General features: G+C 46.7%; 1 protein-coding gene across 2 annotated transcripts in view; it reads left to right on the top strand.

Annotated features, from left to right (window-relative positions):
• Nucleotides 1-26,384, top strand: part of LOC142743723 (helix-loop-helix protein 2-like) — a 202,952-nt gene that overhangs the window by 151,804 nt on the left and 24,764 nt on the right. For both annotated transcript variants that reach the window (XM_075854744.1, XM_075854745.1), the window contains exons 3-8: nt 17,263-17,347; nt 23,276-23,376; nt 23,479-23,590; nt 23,872-23,945; nt 24,168-24,298; nt 25,186-25,231. In XM_075854744.1, coding sequence (XP_075710859.1) covers nt 17,263-17,347; nt 23,276-23,376; nt 23,479-23,590; nt 23,872-23,945; nt 24,168-24,298; nt 25,186-25,231 — 549 coding nt within the window. The remainder of the gene's footprint in view (nt 1-17,262; nt 17,348-23,275; nt 23,377-23,478; nt 23,591-23,871; nt 23,946-24,167; nt 24,299-25,185; nt 25,232-26,384) is intronic.

The raw sequence follows: 26,384 nt of genomic DNA on the forward strand, positions 1-26,384 counted from the left end.
CTCCTCTATGAAGGCATTTGAGTGCTGCTTCACGTTCTCTTTTTTGGATATCTAACACATAAGGAGAGGTCACTCCTTTATTTTTGAAGCTTTGCACCAGCCTAGTTAGGCATTTGTTCACAGTGCTGCTCCAATCCTCTGCTTTTTTCTATAATCCTATATCATAGTGCTATAGATATGCTGTCTCATATATATATATATATATACACGCACATATTCATACACGCACACATTTTGTTCTTTTGAGGGGGGGGGGCACATATGTTTTGGGGCTATTCCCCCTGATGTTTTAAGTCCTTAGTGACGCCCCGGCTGCTAGTGCTGCATTGTTGGATCACTTAGGAGACCCAGCGATGCAGCTGAAAGCGGACCGTCGGCCATGAGAAGTTTGGAGGGAGGGGGGCCCAAGACGAACCTTTGCATCGGGGCCCATGAGCTTTTAGCTACGCCCCTGGGTAGCTGTATGTAGTCCACCTGCAGTCACTAGAAGGGGTAATCAGGGCGAGGCGTGTGCTTACTGGGTGTTTTGGTCATTTTACCGGGGTTGTGTCTGGCGCATGTCAGGCAACCCTCTACATGTCGAGCAGCTGCGTTCTGAAATCCAGGGGTAAACCAGTGTTGTATTGGTTTGCCTGCTGAAGTCAGAAAGCCTCTTGCTCGCCATATTGTGCCATAATCCTGTGCGACTCCAAAGGCATACCTTGAGTCTGTATAAACGTTCACCCTTTTACCTGTGCCCAACTTACCTGCTTCTGTGAGTGCCATGAGTTCTGCCTCTTGGGCAGAGCTGCTGGAGGGCAGTGACTTTTGCAGCACTGTCTTACCTTCCTTGACTACTGCATACCCGGTGGTGAAATGTCCCGTCTGCTTATTCCAGTATCCGGATCCGTCTACAAAATACTGAATATCATAGTTAGTCAAAGGTACATCAGTGACACCCGGTAACCCTTGGGCGTCAAGTTGCATTAAACTGTGACAATCAGGCTCATGTTCCATATCAAACAAGACATTATCATTTTCAAGTTCGTACATTAAGGATCTGACATCCCCCCCTTCCCCTCCGTTCCCTACAACCATAAGCATAGTGATGGTTGTGTGGGACTGGGTGGTCTTGGATAGCAGTAAACCTATATGGGAAAATTACAATAATAATGAGACTGTTTCCTGAGCACATATGTCAACAGAGATACAACACAAATCATCAACATATTGCGATAGATGAGTGTTTGGGGGACCATTTATTAAACAGTCCTTTCATTGCACGGATGACAATATCAGGGGAATTTGCTGCACCCTGAGGAAGCACCGTTCAGGCATATTGTTTGCCTCTGTGTGTCAAGGCAAAATATTAGTAAAAATCCGGAGACAGAAGGATGGAGAAAAAAACAGATATTATAGGGAGACACAATGGGAGTTATCAGTTTATTATCTGATAACTTAGCAATCTATCATTTACACCAGGGGTCTCAAACTCGGCCGGGTAAGTGGGCCGCATATAGAAAAAATGGGAAGTTGACGGGCCGCATTACTTTCAAATTTGATACAATACAAAATTATTGTTAATCAATTAGTTATTTGAACTACTATAATACTACATTACTAGAATAATAATACTACATTACTAGAATAATAACACTACATTACTATAATAATAGCGCTAGGTTTAAAATTTGAGATATTTCTCCACGTGCTTATTTCAACAATCCAGATTTCCAGTTTAAGTGTCGCTAAATGCAGTCCGGCGGCTCAGTTAGCACACATGTCAAGATTGGGCAGCCCCTTTTTAGATAGTGCCGCAGTGCCCTCTGTGGATGCTGCCGCAGTGCCCTCTGTGGATGCTGCCGCAGTGCCCTCTGTGGATAATGCAACACACCCCTAGATAAGGCCACAGTGCCCTCTGTAGATAAGGCCACAGTGCCCTCTGTAGATAAGGCCACAGTGCCCTCTGTAGATAAGGCCACAGTTCCCTCTGTTGATAAGGCCACAGTGCCCTCTGTAGATAAGGCCACAGTGCCCTCTGTAGATAATGCAACACACCCCTAGATAATGCCAGTGTCCTCTTCAGATACTGTCACACACCCACTTGTAGATAACGCCACAGTGCCCTCTGTAGAGGCTGCCACAGTGCCCTCTGTAGAGGCTGCCACAGTGCCCTCTGTAGAGGTTGCCAAAGTGCCCTCTGTAGAGGCTGCCAAAGTGCCCTCTGTAGAGGCTGCCAAAGTGACCTCTGTAGAGGCTACCCCAGTGCCCTCTGTAGAGGCTGCCCCAGTGATGTCAGGGGCTTGCCCAGAGCTGGAGTCCCAGGCAGAGTGCTAGTAGGCTCTTCCTGGGACTCCAGCTGTGCTCCTGACATCACTGGGACTCCTGCTCTGGGGAAGCCCCTGACATCATTGTCGATGTATGGACAGCGATGTCAGAGGCTTCCCCAGAGTCCCGGAGCAGAGCCGATAATAGCGCTCTGCCCGGGACTCCGCTATGGGGAAGACCCTGACACACTGTCCATATATGGGCAGCGATGTCAGGGAATTCCACAGAGTCCCGGAGCAGAGCCTGTACTAGCGCTCTGCCCGGGACTCCGGCTCTGGGGAAGCCCCAGACATCGCTGTTCATATGAGGACAGCGATGTCAGGGAATTCCACAGAGTCCCGGAGCAGAGCCGACACCAGCGCTCTGCTCGGGACTCCGGCTCTGGGGAAGCCCCAGACATCGCTGTTCATATGTGGACAGCGATGTCAGGGAATTCCACAGAGTCCAGGAGCAGAGCCGACACCAGCGCTCTGCTCCGCTCTGGGCAAGACCCTGAAACACTGTCCATATATGGGCAGCGATGTCAGGGAATTCCACAGAGTCCCGAAGCAGAGCTGACACCAGCGCTCTGCTCGGGACTCCGGCTCTGGGGAAGCCCCAGACATCGCTGTTCATATGTGGACAGCGATGTCAGGGAATTCCAGAGTCTCGGAGCAGAGCCGATACTAGCGGCTCTGTGTCCCGCGGGCCGCAGATGACAGCCCCAGGGGCCGCATGCGGCCCGCGGGCCGCGTGCTTGAGACCCCTGATTTATGCAGACCATGTTTGTTAAATATTTCAAGATAGAGAGAGCGAGCAGTATTTTACATTCCTTCTAACATGCTCATACACTGCATTCAGCTGCTGCCCTCAGCCCCCGCCTTTTCTTCCCTTTTCTTGAAGAACTATAAGCTTCAGCGAGCCAAAATGCTGAAAGGCAACAAAATTTCTGCTATTTTTATAACTCTAAAACCTGACTGCAGAAAGATAACTTTAATTATTTAAACCTTATAGATACGTTACATAAAAAAACCACAACAAAATAGTATTTTTACACAATCTTATAGTTCAATTCATTAGCCATATTAACAAATGAAAGCCTATAGAGCCAAGTATGCAAAACAAAATAATTTGGAACACAGTTTGAAGTATACCCATCAGCCATCCTTCTATTCCCTTAAATCAGTTAGCTTGATTTTAAGAAAGAAGAGGTATTATTCCACTAGGAGTCTTTGTTAACCTCTTGTTCTTGTAGCTATTTTTCTCTGAAATCAGCTATTTTTGTTAGACTAACTTTAACACGCAGGTTGCCCACAGGATGAATATAATGGCAATTTTTTTTTTTTATTATTATTATTATTATTATTATTACTGTAAAGGATCTGCCAGACACAGCTTCTGTGTCGACGCCCGTGGTTAGTCAGTCTGCACCTGCTCCTAAGTCTGATCGAGTGACCCCCTCCTTCTACCAATCAGGCTGGGAGGCTGAGGAGTGGGAGAGCCTATCACAGCCTGGCCAGACGGAGCTAGCTCCCGCCCTCTGTCTATTTATACCTTCACTTCCTGCTCCTCCTTTGCCTGTGATTCTGTCTGTTTCCTGGCTCTGCTGCTTGTACTTTTGTCCTCTGCTCCATATAGACCCTGGCTTACTGACTACTCTCCTGCTCTGCGTTTGGTACCTCGTACACTCCTGGTTTGACTCGGCTCGTTCACTACTCTCCTTCTCTGCGTTTGGTACCTCGTACACTCCTGGTTTGACTCGGCTCGTTCACTACTCTCCTTTTCTGCGTTTGGTACCTCGTACACTCCTGTTTTGACTCGGCTCGTTCACTACTCTTGTTGCTCACGGTGTTTCCGTGGGCAACTGCCCCGTTCCCCTAGCTTCTGTGTACCCTTGTCTGTTTGTCTGTCATGCACTTAGTGAGCGTAGGGACCGTCGCCTAGTTGTACGCCGTCGCCTAGGACGGGCCGTTGCAAGTAGGCAGGGACTGAGTGGCGGGTAGATTAGGGCTCACCTGTCTGTCTCCCTACCCCGGCATTACATAATCACAGGCCCATATACCTTTTCTACCCTGGTCCCTGACACAACTATGGACCCCCTTGAGACCCTGTCTCAGCAAATGCAGGGCCTCTCCCTACAGGTCCAAGCCCTGGCTCAGAGGGGCGACCAGCATGATGCTACATTGGTAGTACCCCCCAACTCACCTCTTGAACCCCACCTCAAGTTGCCTGACCGGTTCTCAGGGGACCGGAAGACCTTTTTCTCCTTTCGGGAGAGTTGTAAGCTCTATTTTCGTCTAAAGCCCCACTCCTCAGGTTCTGAGAGCCAGCGAGTGGGTATAATTATGTCCCGGCTCCAGGATGGGCCCCAAGAATGGGCCTTCTACTTGGCTCCCGACGCCCCTGAACTTTCCTCTCTTGACCTTTTTTTTTCTGCGCTCGGGCTCATATATGACGAGACTGACAGGACTGCCTTTGCCGAGAGTCAGCTGGTGACCTTACGTCAGGGTAAGAGACCCGTTGAGGAGTACTGTTCGGACTTTAGGAAGTGGTGCATAGCTTCTCGGTGGAATGACCCTGCCTTGAGGTGCCTGTTTAGATTGGGTCTGTCGAACGCCCTGAAGAACCTGTTAGTTAGCTATCCCTCTTCTGACTCTCTAGATCAGGTTATGGCTTTAGCGGTATGTCTTGACCGACGTCTCAGGGAACGACGACTTGAACATTTTTGTGCCTCCTCCTCTGGCTCCACCATGATGGCTCCCGAGGTTCCGTTGCTTCGTTCTTCCACGGAAAACTCGGATTAACCTATGCAACTCGGGGCCTCCGTGTCTCCCCAACAACGTAGAGAGTTCCGCAGGAAGAATGGTCTCTGCTTCTACTGTGGGGATGACAAGCATCAAGTGAACAACTGTCCTAGGCGTAAGAATAAGCAGCTGGAAAACTTCCGCGCCTAAGTGACCATCGGGGAGGTCACTTGGGCGCACAGGTATTTCCCGTGAATATGAAACCTAATAAAATCTTGCTTCCCTTTCAGGTCTCTTTTGAGGGTAGGTCTGCTACCGGCAGTGCCTTCGTGGATTCAGGGTCTTCTACTAATATTATGTCTGTGGAATTTGCTATGTCTCTAGCTATGCCATTGATTGATTTGCCTAAACCTGTCCCGGTAGTGGGTATCGACTCCACTCCTCTTGCTAATGGTTATTTTACACAGCATACCCCTGTTTTTGAACTCCTTGTTGGCTCCATGCATTTGGAGCAGTGCTCTGTACTGGTGATGCAGGGATTATCGTCCGATTTGGTTTTAGGCCTTCCCTGGTTGCAGATGCATAATCCCACGTTTAACTGGAATACCTTGGGATCTTACCAAATGGGGTAATGAATGCATGACGTCATGTTTTTCTGTTAATTTTATTTCTCCCCCTGAGGAGGTGAACACTCTACCTGAGTTTATTCAGGACTTTGCTAATGTTTTTTCTAAAAAAGCCTCCGAAGTGTTACCTCCTCATAGAGAATACGATTGCGCAATCGATTTGGTACCAGGAGCTAAGCTCCCTAAGGGTAGGATATTTAATCTTTCTTGCCCGAACGTGAAGCCATGAGAGAGTATATCCAGGAATGCCTGGTCAAGGGTTACATTCGCCCATCTACTTCTCCGGTAGGTGCTGGCTTCTTCATCGTAGGGAAGAAGGATGGTGGTCTTAGGCCGTGCATCGATTACCGAAACTTGAATAAGGTCACTGTAAGGAACCAGTATCCCCTTCCTCTGATTCCTGATGTCTTCAATCAGGTTCAGGGGGCCCAATGGTTCTCTAAGTTTGATCTACGGAGGGCTTATAACCTTATTCGCATCAAAGAGGGGGATTAGTGGAAGACTGCGTTTAACACGCCCGAAGGTCATTTCGAATACCTCGTCATGCCCTTTGGGTTGTGTAATGCTCCCGCGGTCTTCCAGAATTTCATAAATGAGATCTTAAGAGACTACCTGGGGGTATTTCTTGTAGTGTACCTTGATGACATACTTGTGTTTTCCAAGGACTGGTCCTCCCACATTGAGTATGTCAGGAAGGTGCTCCAGGCCCTTCGGGAAAACAAACTGTTTGCTAAAACCGAAAAATGTGTGTTTGGGGAGCAGGAGATACCATTTTTGGTTCAAATCCTCACTCCTCATGAATTCCGCATGGACCCTACCAAGGTTGAGGCTGTGGCTGAATGGGTCCAACCTGCCTCCCTGAAGGCGTTACAGTGCTAATTATTACAGGAGATTTATTGCTAACTTCTCGGTCATCGCTAAGCCTCTTACGGATCTCACTCGCAAAGGTGCTGATCTCCTCCACTGGCCTCCTGAGGCGGTCCAGGCTTTTGAGGTCCTTAAGAAGTGCTTTATCTCGGCCCCAGTGCTGATTCAGCCTAACCAAATGGAACCATTCATCGTGGAGGTTGACGCCTCCGAGGTGGGAGTGGGGGCTGTCTTGTCCCAGGGTACCAGGTCCCTCACCCACCTCTGTCCCTGTGCCTACTTCTCCAGGAGGTTCTCACCCACTGAGAGTAACTATGACATTGGCAACCGCGAACTCTTAGCCATTAAATGGGCATTTGAAGAGTGGCGCCACTTCCTGGAGGGGGCTAGGCACCAGGTAACGGTCCTTACCGACCACAAGAATCTGGTTTTCCTAGAATCTGCCCGGAGGCTAAACCCGAGACAAGCTCGATGGGCGCTATTTTTTACTAGATTTAACTTTTTGGTCACCTATAGGGCTGGGTCTAAAAATATTAAGGCTGATGCACTGTCACGTAGCTTCATGGCCAGCCCTCCTTCGGAGGAAGATCCTGCTTGTGTTTTGCCTCCAGGTATAATCATTTCCTCTGTTGGTTCTGACTTAGTCTCCGAAATTGCGGCTGATCAAGGTTCAGCTCCCGGGAACCTTCCTGAGAACAAGCTGTTTGTTCCCCTGCAATTCCGGCTAAGGTTACTCAGGGAAAATCATGACTCTGCACTATCTGGCCATCCAGGCGTCCTGGGTACTAAGCACCTCATTGCCAGAAACTATTGGTGGCCTGGGTTGCTTAAAGACGATAAGGCTGGGGCGTGGCTTGGACATGGCGCTGACCAGACGTGCTGCTTGAGAGCTCCGCTCCTGCACTCCTCTAACCCGATCATAAGCTCATTAAAAAGCACCTATCTACTTGCCTAATGGTCAGGAAATCCAAGGCCTCCACTGGGACTCCTTATTGCACCCGGCAGATGTCTGCAGCCAGCTCCATCCAGCGATTTTTGACCGACGTTGCTGCTGGAACATCTTCTAAGATGGCGCCGATGGAGGAGAGATGAGATGGCACCGGGACCTTGCTTCCAGAGGGGATATCATCTGCATCTGGCGCTGCTGCTGCTGCATCAGGTACCGTTAGTATCTTCTCCTCGCGATCTGGTTCAAATGGGCAGATTCCCTCCCGGATGGATTGTGAAACACAGAGCTCTTCTGGGGCTGTGATGGCGCTGCCTGCGCGGGACGGCTCGCCACGTGGCGCCTGTCATGGCGGCCGGGTCTCTCCATCTTCCTCCCCTCATGTGCTGGGACCGGCATTGCTGCCTTCTACCTCTCCTACTGTCCTAGGGGATGATTTATTGAGTCTGAGACGACAGTTATCAGCATTACCTACTAAGCAGGACATGGAGCATTATGTTAACCGTCTTGAGACGACGTACAAGTCGGAAATACAGTCTCTAACCACCAATGTATCCCAATTGTCCGATCAAGTACAGCGTATGGAAAGCGATGTTTCCGTTATCTCACAACAGCAAGTTTCTCATGCCGACAGATTGGATCAACACTCTCATCAGATTCATGCGTTATTTAACCTTGCAGAGGATCACGAGAATCGGAATCGCCGCAATAATATTCGGCTTCGGGGCATTCCTGAGGATATCTCTCCGGGTCAGCTCATCCCTGCATTACAGTCTCTATTCAACACCTTATTGGGGCACCCTGCTGATGACCCTCTGGAGCTGGATAGAGCCCACAGGACTCTGGGCCCTAGCAACCCCGATCCTGATAGGCCCAGAGATGTGCTATGCCGGGTCCATTTCTTTTCTCTCAAGGAGCAGATAATGAGGAAGGTCCGAGATAAAGGCGAGGTTTTATTACAGGGGGTCAAGATCCAGCTGCTGTCTGATTTATCCAGGATGACTCTGGATAAGCGCAGAGTGTTTCGTCCTTTGCTGGACGTCTTGAGAGAACACGAGATCTCTTATTCCTGGGGTCACCCCTTCCAGCTGCAGGTTCGGAGGGACGGGACACTTCTGATTGTTCGGGACCCAGGGGATGTTCCGGACTTCTGCGCTGCTCTTCGTTTGCCTCGAGTCTCCATACCTGATTGGCCGTATGTTCCCGTTCCAGCGCCGCGGTCGCGCAGGCGAGGTCGTTCTCCTGCTTCTCCTAGGCGGCGTAACGAGGGTCGCCCCGCTGTACCGATATGATATCCTTCTTATGTCTCCTTGCGGGCTGTTGCCAGAGTTCAATGCAACGTCTCTTGTGTTCCTCATTTGAAGCAATTGCATTCTGTGTCTCTTATAGTCATTGCTGTCTGAGTCTGCTTCTCATTATAAGTGATTGCTGCTGGAGATCTGATAGTTTATTAGTGTAGGTTGATTGCTGTTAATGCTCTACAAATGTGAATGTTTAATATTTTTATATATTTCATGTGATGCTAACATGTATATGCACTTATGATGACAGTAAATGTATCCAGGAGTGTTCTCCACTGAGGTATCTTTAGGTCTATACTACTGCTGCATACCTTTGTCTCACTAATATAGGATAGCATACTAAGTGCCTTGGTTTTCCTTTATTTTCTTTTATGTTATATCATTATTTGCTGTATTGTAATATTGCTGGGTGGGGGGGGGGGGGTGCGGGGCACTGGCTAGTCCTTGTCCTGACACTTCTCCTCTTAGGGACTCACTGGTTGACTCCGGTGTCTATTTAATTGTTTCTCCTTGAGTAGCTCAAGGAGTTGGTGATTATTTCGCCCGTTCGTTTGTCTTTGTTGTCGTGTCTCCCCTCCTTGTCTGTCTTGTTCTATTCACCACTGCTTTAGCGCATTTTATTGTGTGCTCCTCTGGTGGGAGGTAGTGATGGCGCAATTGAAAGTCTGTACCTTTAATGCTAGGGGGCTTAATGTCCCGGAAAAACGCTCGCAAATTTTATATAACATGCACAAAGAGCGAGTACATATTTTGCTCCTACGAGAGACTCACTTCCAGGTGGGCCATACGCCACAATTTACAAACCGATATTTTCCGACTTGGTTTCACAGTGCCAACCCGGAATCCAAGTCCAAAGGGGCTAGTATATGTCTCCACAAGTCACTCTCTCATAAACTCATTGATGTTTTGGTTGACCCAGGGGGTCGGTATGTTTTTCTCAAATTGTCCATACGCAATAAGATTTTTACTCTGGCTAACTTGTACCTCCCCAATCAGGACCAGGCTAGAGTGGGGTGTTTGTTTTTGAAGAAATTAAAAGAGTTCACCGAGGGCGTTTTAATTGTGGGAGGAGACCTTAATATGACATTTGATTCCAGGCTTGATACCTCCTCGGGCAGGTCTACTGTTCCTAAATCACACTTAGGGGCACTTAAGAATGTGATGCATTCCATGCAATTGATTGACGTGTGGAGGATTCTGCACCCTCAGGTAAGAGAGTATACTTACTTCTCCCCATTGCATAACATGTACAGTCGGATAGACGCTTTTTTGATTAGTCACCATTTGCTTACCTGGCATCCTACTACTAATGTGGGTCCCATGATCTGGTCAGATCATGCCCCGGTATTTCTGACTCTTGCGTTTCCTGACTCGGTCCCGAATTTTCAGTCTTGGAAACTTAATGATAATTTATTACGGGATACAGTGTGTGTGTCGTCCCTTAAGGACTCGCTTTCCGGTTTTTTCGAGGTCCATGAGCATGACCCTACTCCCTTGCCACTCCAGTGGGAGGCACTGAAATGTGTCATTAGAGGAGTCCTAATACAACATGGGGCACGTTTGAAGCGAGAGAAAGGGGTAACTATTACTCGTCTCCTGAATCAGATTCGGGACTTGGAATTATGTCATAAACGGATTCCATCTTCACAGGTTTTTGCAGATCTTACTACAGCGAGAGAATCCTTACGCTCCCTCATTGATCAGTCCCACACTCGGTTCAGGGATCGGATGAGGAAGCACTCCTACGAATTTGCGGACAAGTGTGGTAGGTCTTTAGCGCGTATATTGCATCCCCGTACACAAGCGTCCTACATCCCTAAAATTCTATCTCCCTCGGGCAGCGAGGTCCATGACCCGGCGGGTATTACTGATTGCTTTAGACATTATTACTCGGCCTTATATAATATCAAAGGTCAATTTCATGATATGCAGGCTGAGGCGTTGCGGGATAAAATTGATCATTATGTGCACAATACTGCGTTGCCGTCTTTGGAAGTTGGGGAGGCCTCGGGGCTCGAGGAAGATTTTGTAGAATCAGAAGTGGAGCATGCCATTGGAGATTCACCATTGGGCAAGAGTCCAGGGCCCGATGGATTTAACAATAAATTCTATAAAACTTTTAAGACTCAACTGGCTCCCTTCTTGACGAAAGTCATTAACTCTGTGTCTTCCTTGTGTCCCTTTGCGCCCCAGTCCCTCGAGGCTCACATTACCCTCTTACCAAAGCCAGGCAAGGATCCAACATCTTGCACTAACTTCAGACCCATTTCACTAATTAATGTAGATGTAAAACTCTTTGCGAAGCTGCTTGCCTCTCGTTTGTCGCCGTTGTTGCCGGGCTTGATATTGGATGATCAGGTGGGGTTCGTACGCGGTCGGGAAGCGCGGGATAACACTAACAAAACTCTCCTTTTAACTTCATACTGCAAATCCCGTAAGGTACCGATGTGCTTACTCTCGGTGGATGCCGAAAAGGCTTTTGACAGGGTGCACTGGGTGTTCCTCCGCAGTGTCCTGGCGCAGGTTGGCCTTGGCACTACTATGGTAGATAGGATAATGGCGTTATACCATAGACCTACGGCTCGGGTCCGTGTTAATGGACTTCTATCTGATTCCTTACCTATTGCTAATGGCACGAGAGAGGGGTGTCCACTCTCGCCTCTGCTTTATGTTCTGGTCATGGAACACCTGGCCGTGGCACTGCGGAGCAATCCTAATGTTCAAGGTGTACGTGTTGGGTCACAGCATCATAAATTTGTCCTTTATGCAGACGATCTCCTTGTGTACATTACAACTCCCATGATTTCTTTGCCATCTTTGACTGAGGAGTTTGAGCGCTTTGGTCATCTAAGTAATTTTAAAGTTAATTACTCTAAATCTGAGGCCTTGAATATATCTCTTGATGCTCCTCTGGCTGCCCATCTCACTCAGGTTTTCCCATTCAAATGGCAAACTACGTCCATAAAATATCTGGGGGTACATGTTCCCACGCAACAGGCAGACCTGTTCGCCTTGAATTACACGCCTATTCTGCAGCGTACTCTGAAGGAATTGGCAGAGTATGGTGGGAATCGTATGTCATGGTTTGGGCGTATCAACGCGGTCAAAATGGATATTTTGCCCAAATTTTTATACCTATTCCAGACCGTCCCTATTGTAGTACCATCTGGTTTTTTTAAGACCCTGCACAGGTCCATAACTAAATTTGTATGGGGCTCTTCTAAGCCTCGTATTCGTTTTGCTATCCTTAGTCGTCCAAAAGTAGAAGGGGGCGCGGGTCTCCCAGACTTTAAACGTTACCATCAAGCTGCATTGATCATGAGGGTAGTGGATTGGTTCCGTTCGGAAACAGGTAAGCAATGGGTGCGCATTGAAAGAGATATGTCTCCTCTTGCATTAACTTCTCTGCCGTGGTTGACTGTCCAGCAGCGCCACATGCTATCTTTGTCCTTTCTCACACGTCAGTTTCTTGCAGTCTGGGAGCGAGTCTTTGGTGCTGCGGGCCTTGTTCATCGCCCGGGTCCTCTGACTCCTCTCTTTGACAACCCCTCCTTCCCTCCGGCGGTGGGTGTTGATACATTCCTCTGTTGGGAGAGAGGAGAGGGTGGATATCTGGCTAAGACCCTTACTCCTGATGGTGCCATCTTATCAATGAATGCTGTCTCTGAGGCCTGCCCGGGGAGACGATGAACCTGGTGGTCATACCTACAGTTGCGTTCCTATCTTTCTTCCATGGGAGACTGTCTGGTGTGTTTACAGGACAAGACTCCTTTGGAACATTATTTATCTTTATCTACTGCTCCCTCTCATGTCTTGTCCTATTTACATGGGATTCTTTTACCTAAATTCTCTTTCTCTCAACTGTCTTTCACTATTGCATGGGACGAGGAAATGGGGGTTCAACATTCGGAAGAGGAATGGGGTACTTCTTTCTTTTTAGCTCACAAACTGCCAATGTCTTGTTTTGCTCAAGAAAAAAACTACAAAATACTCACCCGATGGTATCGTTGTCCTGCTTTGTTGCATAGGATATTTCCTGAGGTGTCTGCTAATTGTTGGAGGTGTGGGGAGGCTCCTGGAACCATGTTACATATTTGGTGGGATTGTCCCAGGCTACGTCCCTTTTGGGGAAAGATTTTTGACTTGGGTAACAAGCTCTTTCACACTGAGGTTCCGACCTCGGCTTCTATTGGACTACTCTCCATGGTTCCTGGATCACTCCCACACCTCAAAAGGGGTGTCTTTAGGCATTTCCTGACTGCGGCGAGGCATTGGAAGTCTCATACTGTTCCTTCTTTGACGGAATGGGTAACTGAGGTGAACGGGATTATGAGGATGGAGGAATTGCTGTCCGCTGACAGGGGCAAGTCTGTGCTTTTCGTCCAAACCTGGGCAATATGGTCTGGATTCCGGGGTGGTACTGATCTGCCTCTATGGCTGGATGGAAGGTTCTGAGCAGCATCTATGATCTTATTCCATGCGCTATGTCTGTTTGTATTTCCCTTTGCTGTCTGGTGTCTTGTGTTGGTGTTATATTATATTTGTGGCACTTGTACATACCAACTCTTACTTCATTGGGGCTTGGTCCCCATGTTTATTGCACTATCTTTACGTGAACATGGTACAGTTAGTACCACTGTATTTTGATTCATAATTACTTTAGATGGCTGGGAGGTTATCTCCCATTGATGTTCATGCATCTCATATACTGTTCATACTGTGAAAAATTTATATTTTGTACTGCGTGAAAAATTTCTTGGCAAAATTGTACAATGTTTTATATGATGTTAAAATGCCTTTTTTTTTTTCAAAATAAAAATCTGGATAAAGAAAAAAAAGACGATAAGGCCTACGTCGCCGCTTGTGAAGTTTGTGCTAGGTCCAAGACTCCCAGGTCCCGACTAGCGGGCTTACTATGTTCTTTGCCCATTTCCCAGAGACCTTGGACCCATATCTCCATGGATTTTATCACCGATTTGCCTCCATCTCAAGGCAAGTCGGTGGTGTGGGTTGTAGTAGACCGTTTCAGTAAGATGTGCCACTTTGTGCCCCTCAAGAAACTACCCAATGCTAAGACGTTAGCTACCTTGTTTGTCAAACACATCCTGCGTCTCCATGGGGTTCCTGTCAATATTGTTTCTGACAGAGGGGTACAATTTGTTTCATTGTTTTGGAGAGCCTTCTGTAAAAAGTTGGAGATTGATCTGTCCTTCTCCTCGGCCTTCCATCCTGAAACTAATGGCCAAACCGAGAGGACTAATCAGTCTCTAGGACAATATTTAAGGTGTTTTATCTCTGACTGTCAATATGATTGGGTCTCCTTCATTTCCCTTGCTGAATTTTCCCTTAATAACCGGGTCAGTAACTCGTCAGGGGTCTCCCCCTTTTTCTGTAATTTTGGGTTTAATCCACGGTTCTCCTCCGTTTCACCTGGTGGTTTCAACAATCCTGAGGTATATATGTCGTTCATCGGGAACTGTGCACAGTCTGGGCCCAGGTTCAGAAGAACCTAGAGGCGTCCCAGAGTATACAAAAAACTCAGGCAGATAGAAGACGTTCTGCTAACCCCTTGTTTGTGGTCGGGGATCTGGTGTGTCGGTCTTCAAAAAATTTGCGCCTTAAAGTCGTGTCCAAAAAGTTTGCTCCCCGGTATATAGGGCCGTACAAGGTCATTGAAGTCCTTAACCCTGTCTCCTTCCAACTGGAGTTACCCCCGTCTTTTCGAATACACGACGTGTTTCATGCCTCTCTCCTGAAACGCTGCTCCCCGTCCTTGGCTCCCTCGAGGAAACCTCCGGTCCCTGTTCTCACCCCTGAAGGGGTAGAATTCGAGGTGGCCAAGATTGTGGACAGCAGGATGGTCCAAGGCTCTCTCCAATACCTGGTCCATTGGAGAGGATACGGGCCTGAGGAGAGGACTTGGGTACCCGCCCGGGATGTTCACGCTGCAGTATTGCTCATGAGGTTCCATCTTCGGTTCCCCAATAAGCCAGGTCCACCTAGAAAGGGTCCAGTGGCCCCTCATAAAAGGGGGGGGAGGTACTGTAAAGGATCTGCCAGACACAGCTTCTGTGTCGACGCCCGTGGTTAGTCAGTCTGCACCTGCTCCTAAGTCTGATCGAGTGACCCCTCTTTCTACCAATCAGGCTGGGAGGCTGAGGAGTGGGAGAGCCTATCACAGCCTGGCCAGACGGAGCTAGCTCCCGCCCTCTGTCTATTTATACCTTCACTTCCTGCTCCTCCTTTGCCTGTGATTCTGTCTGTTTCCTGGCTCTGCTGCTGCTGCTTGTACTTTTGTGCTCTGCTCCATATAGACCCTGGCTTAATAATCATAAAACTCTATAATCCTTAATCTATAGGAGATCCTCCAAATCTCCAAGTACTTTATCTTTTACGTGCTGCACGGAGTTATTTATTACCTGTAGCCTTCTCACACAGGCTATGGACTTCTAACCTCGAGAACCGTTATTCCCAGGTTTTTATATTAAGACCTGTGCTTAATATAACTAAGACCCAGTCTTAATACCTAAGATCCAACTTAGGTTTTTATCACATAACCTTCTAACATCTAAATATGAAAAATAATAAAAACATATATAAACAAAATTATATTACCTTTATTCAGATGAAAACTCAAATCCTCATTCTTCACTCCACCCCGTCCGTCCCATCAGACTGGCCTCAGTTGACAGGAATTCAGCTGGAGGTCTTTAGACTTTGTGAGTTCATTGAATAACTCACCCCGTGCACGGTATGCAGTCCTCGGGTAGACGAGGGGTCCGGAGATGTTGGATTTCCGGCTCGAAGAACCAATTGTTAGAAGAATTTATGTACTTATCAAAGAGATTCAAGGAGTCACCTGAATAAAGAATGTGTGTCTTTTATTCTTATCGATAAGGAGATAATATTGCAAAATGTTTGCTGCTAGCTTGAGTATCATGGCTTTTATACATGGGATAAACCTAGTTCAAACCAGTTCTTAGACAGCTTTGTTGATACTTATGTAAATACTTCACTTCGCTCTCTAAAGGAATTCAACTGCCGACCCCCCTCATATTAAACACCTTGTCAGCAAAAAAAAACCTTTCCAGAGAAACTTGTATAGCTCAATACACACTTTTAGTTTCCGATACATAAATATAAAATAAAACTTTCCTAACACTCACGCACCTTCATAGCCGACATTCACCTCTCACATCAATGACACAGTATAAGACCTCATGGATATGTGATATTATATGGGCAGCGTCTTCCGACACAGTATAAGACCTCATGGATATGTGATATTATATGGGCAGCGTCTTCTGACACAGTATAAGACCTCGTGGATATGTGATATTATATGGGCAGCGTCTTCCGACACAGTATAAGACCTCATGGATATGTGATATTATATGGGCAGCGTCTTCTGACACAGTATAAGACCTCGTGGATATGTGATATTATATGGGCAGCGTCTTCTGACACAGTATAAGACCTCGTGGATATGTGATATTATATGGGCAGCGTCTTCCGACACAGTATAAGACCTCATGGATATGTGATATTATATGGGCAGCGTCTTCTGACACAGTATAAGACCTCGTGGATATGTGATATTATATGGGCAGCGTCTTCCGACACAGTATAAGACCTCATGGATATGTGATATTATATGGGCAGCGTCTTCTGACACAGTATAAGACCTCGTGGATATGTGATATTATATGGGCAGCGTCTTCCGACACAGTATAAGACCTCATGGATATGTGATATTATATGGGCAGTGTCTTCTGACACAGTATAACCTGTCTGATACTTATTACTACATTATTGTGATACACAGATCTATAGGGTTTGGATTGACTGTAATTACATCATTATTTTATATGTCTGTCAATAAATTGTTCTTTTAAATGACAAAGTAAAAGTTATATTTTATTATAAACTCCAGATTTATCATATTTGTTCTGCTATTATACGGAGGAGTATTCGGAGGGAATACTAGGTGGAGGACGGACAACTTCACCCTCTTTTCATGTGTATATAGAACAACAAATACTACTACTCCTAATATACCCACCAAATATACTGTACAGTAATCCATATACACCACTACTACCACCAGCAGCCACACTTGTATCGTCCCGCAGGAATACTGATTATTAGTAGCACCATATGATCCCCATACACCCCCCCCCCCAGTCTGACAGCAGCAGTGACTGCCCAGATTATCAGAGGTCAGACCCCTGATCCCTGTGAGACCCCATCAGAGAGCGGAAATGCCAGGCTGTGCCCATAGTGTCGGCTGCTCTGTGCCCGGGATGACTGCCAGGTCCTGACGAGGGCGACATGGTATTATGGTTCTGGGATTTCCATGAACTTGTAGCCTGGGGTGACTGATCGGGGGGTCCCCATATAGTGATGATCTGTGGCCTGTGTACACTGACATGGACTGACCCTCGTACACGGTACTCAGGACATGAGGCTCATGGGTGTCGTTTGTCTCACAGTTGTCAGCCCAGGTTCTGGAGAAGAAGAATGTCGGCTTTGGACTTCTCGATTCAAAGAAAAATGCAAAAGTTGCCAAGAAGCTCGGTAATTATTCACTGCAAACTACAACTCTCAGCATGTTACAATATGTAATACCGTCCATGAGAGTGTCTGTCCTTATATTGTATCCTCAGTATGTAGTAATTGCGTGTCCTCATATTGTGTGTCACCAGGTTGTGTTCACAGTGTAATTGTGTGTCACCAGGTTGTGTCCTCATATTGTGTGTCACCAGGTTGTGTTCTCAGTGTGATTGTGTGTCGCCAGGTTATGTTTTCAGTGTGATTGTGTGTTGCCAGGTTGTGTTCTCAGTGTGATTGTGTGTCACCAGGTTGTATTGTCAGTGTGATTGTGTGTCACCAGGTCGTGTTCTCAGTGTGATTGTGTGTCGCCAGGTTGTGTTTTCAGTGTGATTGTGTGTCGCCAGGTTGTGTCCTCAGTATAATTGTGTGTCGCCAGGTTGTGTTTTCAGTGTGATTGTGTGTCCCCAGGTTGTGTTCTCAGTGTGATTGTGTGTCACCAGGTTGTGTTCTCAGTGTGATTGTGTATCTTCATAATGTTGTGTTCTCAGTGTGATTGTGTGTCACCAGGTTGTGTTCTCAGTGTGATTGTGTGTCACCAGGTTGTGTTCTCAGTGTGATTGTGTGTCGCCAGGTTGTGTTCTCAGTGTGATTGTGTGTCGTCAGGTTGTGTTCTCAGTGTGATTGTGTGTCACCAGGTTGTGTTCTCAGTGTGATTGTGTGTCACCAGGTCATGTTTTCAGTGTTATTGTGTGTCGCCAGGTTGTATTGTCAGTGTGATTGTGTGTCGTCAGGTTGTGTTCTCAGTGTGATTGTGTGTCGCCAGGTTGTGTTCTCAATGTGATTGTGTGTCACCAGGTTGTGTTCTCAGTGTGATTGTGTTTCACCAGGTCGTGTTCTCAGTGTGATTGTGTGTCACCAGGTCGTGTTCTCAGTGTGATTGTGTGTCATCAGGTGGTGTTCTCAGTGTGATTGTGTGTCGCCAGATTGTATTGTCAGTGTAATTGTGTGTCACCAGGTTGTGTTCTCAGTGTGATTGTGTGTTGCCAGGTTGTGTTCTCAGTGTGATTGTGTGTCACCAGGTTGTGTTCTCAGTGTGATTGTGTGTAGTCAGGTTTGTTCTCAGTGTGATTGTGTGTAGTCAGGTTGTGTTCTCAGTGTGATTGTGTCGTCTGGTTTGTTCTCAGTGTGATTGTGTCACCAGGTTGTGTTCTCAGTGTAATTGTGTGTCGCCATGTTGTATTATCAGTGTGATTTTGTGTCACAGGTTGTGTTCTCAGTGTAATTGTGTGTCACCAGGTTGTATTGTCAGTGTGATTGTGTGTCACCTGGTTGTGTTCTCAGTGTGATTGTGTGTCGTCAGGTTTGTTCTCTGTGTGATTGTGTGTCGTCAGGTTGTGTTCTCAGTGTGATTGTGTGTCGTCAGGTTTGTTCTCAGTGTGATTGTGTCACCAGGTTGTGTTCTCAGTGTAATTGTGTGTCACCAGGTTGTGTTCTCAGTGTAATTGTGTATCGCCATGTTGTATTGTCAGTGTGATTTTGTGTCACAGGTTGTGTTCTCAGTGTAATTGTGTGTCACCAGGTTGTATTGTCAGTGTGATTGTGTGTCACCAGGTCGTGTTCTCAGTGTGATTGTGTGTTGCCAGGTTGTGTTCTCAGTGTGATTGTGTGTTGCCAGGTTGTGTTCTCAGTGTGATTGTGTGTCACCAGGTTGTGTTCTCAGTGTGATTGTGTGTCACCAGGTTGTGTTCTCAGTGTGATTGTGTGTCGCCAGGTTGTGTTCTCAGTGTGATTGTGTGTCACCAGGTTGTGTTCTCAGTGTGATTGTGTGTCACCAGGTCGTGTTCTCAGTGTGATTGTGTGTCACCAGGTGGTGTTCTCAGTGTGATTGTGTATCGCCAGGTTGTGTTCTCAGTGTGATTGTGTGTCGCCAGATTGTATTGTCAGTGTGATTTTGTGTCACAGGTTGTGTTCTCAGTGTAATTGTGTGTCACCAGGTTGTGTTCTCAGTGTGATTGTGTGTCACCAGGTCGTGTTCTCAGTGTGATTGTGTGTCACCAGGTGGTGTTCTCAGTGTGATTGTGTGTCGCCAGATTGTATTGTCAGTGTGATTTTGTGTCACAGGTTGTGTTCTCAGTGTAATTGTGTGTCACCAGGTTTTGTTCTCAGTGTGATTTTGTGTCACAGGTTGTGTTCTCAGTGTAATTGTGTGTCACCAGGTTGTGTTCTCAGTGTGATTGTGTGTTGCCAGGTTGTGTTCTCAGTGTGATTGTGTGTCACCAGGTTGTGTTCTCAGTGTGATTGTGTGTAGTCAGGTTTGTTCTCAGTGTGATTGTGTGTTGTCAGGTTGTGTTCTCAGTGTGATTGTGTGTAGTCAGGTTTGTTCTCAGTGTGATTGTGTGTTGTCAGGTTGTGTTCTCAGTGTGATTGTGTGTCGTCAGGTTTGTTCTCAGTGTGATTGTGTCACCAGGTTGTGTTCTCAGTGTAATTGTGTGTCGCCATGTTGTATTGTCAGTGTGATTTTGTGTCACAGGTTGTGTTCTCAGTGTAATTGTGTGTCACCAGGTTGTATTGTCAGTGTGATTGTGTGTCACCAGGTTGTGTTCTCAGTGTGATTGTGTGTCGTCAGGTTTGTTCTCAGTGTGATTGTGTGTTGCCAGGTTGTGTTCTCAGTGTGATTGTGTGTCACCAGGTTGTGTTCTCAGTGTGATTGTGTGTCACCAGGTTGTGTTCTCAGTGTGATTGTGTGTCGCCAGGTTGTGTTCTCAGTGTGATTGTGTGTCACCAGGTTGTGTTCTCAGTGTGATTGTGTGTCACCAGGTCGTGTTCTCAGTGTGATTATGTGTCACCAGGTGGTGTTCTCAGTGTGATTGTGTGTCGCCAGATTGTATTGTCAGTGTGATTTTGTGTCACAGGTTGTGTTCTCAGTGTAATTGTGTGTCACCAGGTCGTATTGTCAGTGTGATTGTGTGTCACCATGTTGTGTTCTCAGTGTGATTGTGTGTCGCCAGGTTGTGTTCTCAGTGTGATTGTGTGTCGCCAGGTTGTGTTCTCAGTGTGATTGTGTGTCACCAGGTTGTGTTCTCAGTGTGATTGTGTCACCAGGTTGTGTTCTCAGTGTGATTGTGTGTCGTCAGGTTTGTTCTCAGTGTGATTGTGTATCGTCAGGTAGTGTTCTCAGTGTGATTGTGTGTCGTCAGGTTTGTTCTCAGTGTGATTGTGTCACCAGGTTGTGTTCTCAGTGTGATTGTGTGTCGCCAGGTTGTATTGTCAGTGTGATTGTGTGTAACCAGGTTGTGTTCTCAGTGTGATTGTGTGTCGCCAGGTTGTGTTCTCAGTGTGATTGTGTGTCGCCAGGTTGTGTTCTCAGTGTAATTGTGTGTCACCAGGTCGTGTTCTCAGTGTGATTGTGTGTCACCAGGTGGTGTTCTCAGTGTGATTGTGTATCGCCAGGTTGTGTTCTCAGTGTGATTGTGTGTCGCCAGATTGTATTGTCAGTGTGATTTTGTGTCACAGGTTGTGTTCTCAGTGTAATTGTGTGTCACCAGGTTGTGTTCTCAGTGTGATTGTGTGTCACCAGGTCGTGTTCTCAGTGTGATTGTGTGTCACCAGGTGGTGTTCTCAGTGTGATTGTGTGTCGCCAGATTGTATTGTCAGTGTGATTTTGTGTCACAGGTTGTGTTCTCAGTGTAATTGTGTGTCACCAGGTTTTGTTCTCAGTGTGATTTTGTGTCACAGGTTGTGTTCTCAGTGTAATTGTGTGTCACCAGGTTGTGTTCTCAGTGTGATTGTGTGTTGCCAGGTTGTGTTCTCAGTGTGATTGTGTGTCACCAGGTTGTGTTCTCAGTGTGATTGTGTGTAGTCAGGTTTGTTCTCAGTGTGATTGTGTGTTGTCAGGTTGTGTTCTCAGTGTGATTGTGTGTAGTCAGGTTTGTTCTCAGTGTGATTGTGTGTTGTCAGGTTGTGTTCTCAGTGTGATTGTGTGTCGTCAGGTTTGTTCTCAGTGTGATTGTGTCACCAGGTTGTGTTCTCAGTGTAATTGTGTGTCGCCATGTTGTATTGTCAGTGTGATTTTGTGTCACAGGTTGTGTTCTCAGTGTAATTGTGTGTCACCAGGTTGTATTGTCAGTGTGATTGTGTGTCACCAGGTTGTGTTCTCAGTGTGATTGTGTGTCGTCAGGTTTGTTCTCAGTGTGATTGTGTGTTGCCAGGTTGTGTTCTCAGTGTGATTGTGTGTCACCAGGTTGTGTTCTCAGTGTGATTGTGTGTCACCAGGTTGTGTTCTCAGTGTGATTGTGTGTCGCCAGGTTGTGTTCTCAGTGTGATTGTGTGTCACCAGGTTGTGTTCTCAGTGTGATTGTGTGTCACCAGGTCGTGTTCTCAGTGTGATTATGTGTCACCAGGTGGTGTTCTCAGTGTGATTGTGTGTCGCCAGATTGTATTGTCAGTGTGATTTTGTGTCACAGGTTGTGTTCTCAGTGTAATTGTGTGTCACCAGGTCGTATTGTCAGTGTGATTGTGTGTCACCAGGTTGTGTTCTCAGTGTGATTGTGTGTCGCCAGGTTGTGTTCTCAGTGTGATTGTGTGTCGCCAGGTTGTGTTCTCAGTGTGATTGTGTGTCACCAGGTTGTGTTCTCAGTGTGATTGTGTCACCAGGTTGTGTTCTCAGTGTGATTGTGTGTCGCCAGGTTGTATTGTCAGTGTGATTGTGTGTAACCAGGTTGTGTTCTCAGTGTGATTGTGTGTCGCCAGGTTGTGTTCTCAGTGTGATTGTGTGTCGCCAGGTTGTGTTCTCAGTGTAATTGTGTGTCACCAGGTTGTGTTCTCAGTGTGATTGTGTGTAGTCAGGTTGTGTTCTCAGTGTGATTGTGTGTCGTCAGGTTTGTTCTCAGTGTGATTGTGTCACCAGGTTGTGTTCTCAGTGTGATTGTGTGTCGCCAGGTTGTATTGTCAGTGTGATTGTGTGTCACCAGGTCGTATTCTCAGTGTGATTGTGTGTCACCAGGTTGTGTTCTCAGTGTGATTGTGTGTCACCAGCTTGTATTGTCAGTGTGATTGTGTGTAACCAGGTTGTGTTCTCAGTGTGATTGTGTGTCGCCAGGATGTGTTCTCAGTGTGATTGTGTGTCGCCAGGTTGTGTTCTCAGTGTAATTGTGTGTCACCAGGTTGTGTTCTCAGTGTGATTGTGTGTTGCCAGGTTGTGCTCTCAGTGTGATTGTGTATCGCCAGGTTGTGTTCTCAGTGTGATTGTGTGTCGCCAGGTTGTGTTCTCAGTGTGATTGTGTGTCGCCAGGTTGTGTTCTCAGTGGGATTGTATGTCACCAGGTTATGTTCTCAGTGTGATTGTGTGTCGCCAGGTTGTGTTCTCAGTGTGATTGTGTTCTCAGTGTGATTGTGTGTCGCGAGGTTGTGTTCTCAGTGTGATTGTGTGTTGCCAGGTTGTGTTCTCAGTGTGATTGTGTGTCGCCAGGATGTGTTGTCAGTGTGATTGTGTGTCACCAGGTCATGTTCTCAGTGTGATTGTGTGTCGCCAGGTTGTGTTCTCAGTGTGATTGTGTGTCGCCAGGTTGTGTTCTCAGTGTGATTGTGTGTCGTCAGGTTGTGTTCTCAGTGTGATTGTGTGTCGTTAGGTTGTGTTCTCAGTGTGATTGTGTGTCACCAGGTCGTGTTCTCAGTGTGATTGTGTGTCGCCAGGTTGTGTTCTCAGTGTGATTGTGTGTCGTCAGGTTGTGTTCTCAGTGTGATTGTGTGTCGTTAGGTTGTGTTCTCAGTGTGATTGTGTGTCACCAGGTCGTGTTCTCAGTGTGGTTGTATGTCACCAGGTCGTGTTCTCAGTGTGGTTGTATGTCACCAGGTTGTGTTCTCAGTGTGATTGTGTGTCGCCAGGTTGTGTTCTCAGTGTGAGGGTATTTTCACACCCTCCGTCAGTTGTCACACCCGTTTTTCTTTGCACAGGATGCAGTGAGGAGGAGAGCTTGTATGTCTACAAGGAGGACAATGTCATTGAGTTTGACGGAGAGCTGGCGGCTGACGTTCTGGTGGATTTCCTCCTGGATGTGAGTACATAGACGGAGCTCCCGCTTCACTTACCATGTGTGACGGTTGTGTTACAAGGACAGATGTGGGACCGAGTTGACACTTTCTACACCCCCCCCTAGTTGATTGAAGACCCTGTAGAGATGATTAATGATAAAGCAGAGCTGAAGGCGCTCGGTAGGATGGAGGAAGAGACCAGAGTCATCGGCTTCTTCAAAGATGAAAACTCTGAACGTGAGTATGAGGAGGGGCCGGTGCACAAGAGGGGGAGGAGCAAGGAAGGCGGAGCTCTGTTATCAAGAAGGCGGAGTCTGTTTTTAGAAGGACGGGTCAGTATGTGAGGGTAGAGGGGCTGTCCATGCGTAAGAGTTACCTGATTGTGAGGTGAGGGTTACCTGATTTTGAGGGGTGGTTGACCCCATAGATTACAGTTGGTTGACTGATTGGTCGATTCTTTGCTGTGACACTTACATTGTGTTCCGGACTTCTCATCCTCTTCATTTTTACCTCGGCAGATTACAAGGCATTCGAGGAGGCCGCAGAGAACTTCCATCCATACATTAAATTCTTCGCAACATTTGAGAAGTCGGTAAGTTGGTGTCTGGGGCGCAGGCTTAGGATCAGGTCTGATATTTCTGGGGTCAGTTGTTGGGGGAGATGAGGTTTTGGAGGTTCCTCAAGATGAATTCTGGATATCTCTGAAGGATTGTTCTAGATCCAAGTCCCCGAGTAGAAGTCGGGTCACGTATGTAGGACACTTGGTGGTCTATGCAGAGATAATGGAACTTGTTATGGATAAATCTTTTACCAGGTGGCAAAGTCCCTGACCCTGAAGATAAATGAGGTGGATTTCTATGAACCATTTATGGATGAACCAGTCACCATCCCTGATAAACCCTACAGCGAGGACGAGCTGGTGGACTTCATCACCAAGCACAAGAGGTGACTATCCCAAGAAGAATCATTTCCCAAATTCTCCTCACACATTCATCATAAATTCATTGAACATTTATCACACATTTTCCCGACATTCATTCTAATTTTATTACATTCACCCTCATTCATCTTATATTCACCCTCATTTACCACACATTCACTCTCATTCATCTTACATTCACCCTCCTTCATCACACATTTTGGATTATTCATCTTACATTTTCCAGTCATTTATTGCACTTTCTTCTTACAATAACTCTCATTCATCATACAATTTTCCCCTATTCCTCACACATTCATCACAGTCATCTTAAATTCATCAATTATTCATCACATTTATCAAACATTCATCTCATTAATCACATTCATCATACATTAGTCCTTCATTTAAAGCACATTCATTCCATAACACTTTCACCACACACTCCTTTATTCCTCATTTATCACACATTCAACCTTCATTCATCACACATTCATTTCTCATTTATCCCTCACACATATCACTCATTCATCCCTCATCTATTACACATTCATAAATCAGTTATCACACACTCCCTCATTTATCACACACTGCCTCATTTATCACACATTCATACTTCATTCATTACACATTCATTCCCCATTTATCACACATACTCCCTCATTTAGTACACATTCATCATTAATTTATCACACATTCATTTCTCATTCATCACACATTCATTGTTAATTCATCCCTCATGTATCACACATTCATCCTTCATTCATTACACATTCATCATTCATTCATCACACATTCATCTCTCATGTATCACACATTTATTCTTCATTCGTCCCTCTTCCATTACATTCATCCCTAATTCATCATACAATTATTGTGAGTGAAATATTTAGTAATTGTTATATTGTTTTAGAGCGACACTGAGGAAGCTGCGTCCTGAAGACATGTTTGAGACGTGGGTAAGTTGGAGACTTTGGGCCATAGAATGGAATAAGAAGGCTGGAAATGATAAGTGCCCAGGGCTGCTTAATCCAGAGGACTGTGGTGCAGTAACATCCGGCTGTTATGTGGTGGTGACGATGATTGTGGTGGTGACGATGATTGTGGTGGTGACGATGATTGTGGTGATGATGATGATGATGGTGGTGGTGACGATGATTGTGGTGATGATGATGATGGTGGTGGTGATGATAATTGTGGTGGGGTGGGATACACCTGGGGGGCATTTGAAGCTTAGGCTCTATATCAGCCAGGCACTGTATGGGGGCACCTGAGGCTGCCGCACACTGTGAAGGGAACGTTAGGGTACACAAAATGCTACGCGCCAGCTGTCAGCACATATTACATCACTGGTGACAGTCCGGCTGCTGCAGTCACATATTACATCACTGGTGACAGTCCGGCTGCTGCAGTCACATATTACATCACTGGTGACAGTCCGGCTGCTGCAGTCACATATTACATCACTGGTGACAGTCCGGCTGCTGCAGTCACATATTACATCACTGGTCACAGCCCGGCTGCTGCAGTCACATATTACATCACTGGTCACAGTCCGGCTGCTGCAGTCACATATTACATCACTGGTGACAGCCCGGCTGCTGCAGTCACATATTACATCACTGGTGACAGTCCGGCTGCTGCAGTCACATATTACATCACTGGTGACAGCCCGGCTGCTGCAGTCACATATTACATCACTGGTGACAGCCCGGCTGCTGCAGTCACATATTACATCACTGGTGACAGCCCGGCTGCTGCAGTCACATATTACATCACTGGTGACAGCCCGGCTGCTGCAGTCACATATTACATCACTGGTGACAGCCCGGCTGCTGCAGTCACATATTACATCACTGGTGACAGTCCGGCTGCTGCAGTCACATATTACATCACTGGTGACACTCCGGCTGCTGCAGTCACATATTACATCACTGGTGACAGTCCGGCTGCTGCAGTCACATATTACATCACTGGTGACAGCCCGGCTGCTGCAGTCACATATTACATAACTGGTGACAGCCCGGCTGCTGCAGTCACATATTACATCACTGGTGACAGCCCGGCTGCTGCAGTCACATATTACATCACTGGTGACAGTCCGGCTGCTGC

Source organism: Rhinoderma darwinii, chromosome 2 (genome assembly GCF_050947455.1).
Source record: "Rhinoderma darwinii isolate aRhiDar2 chromosome 2, aRhiDar2.hap1, whole genome shotgun sequence".
In the NCBI taxonomy this organism is placed as follows: Eukaryota; Metazoa; Chordata; class Amphibia; order Anura; family Rhinodermatidae; genus Rhinoderma; species Rhinoderma darwinii.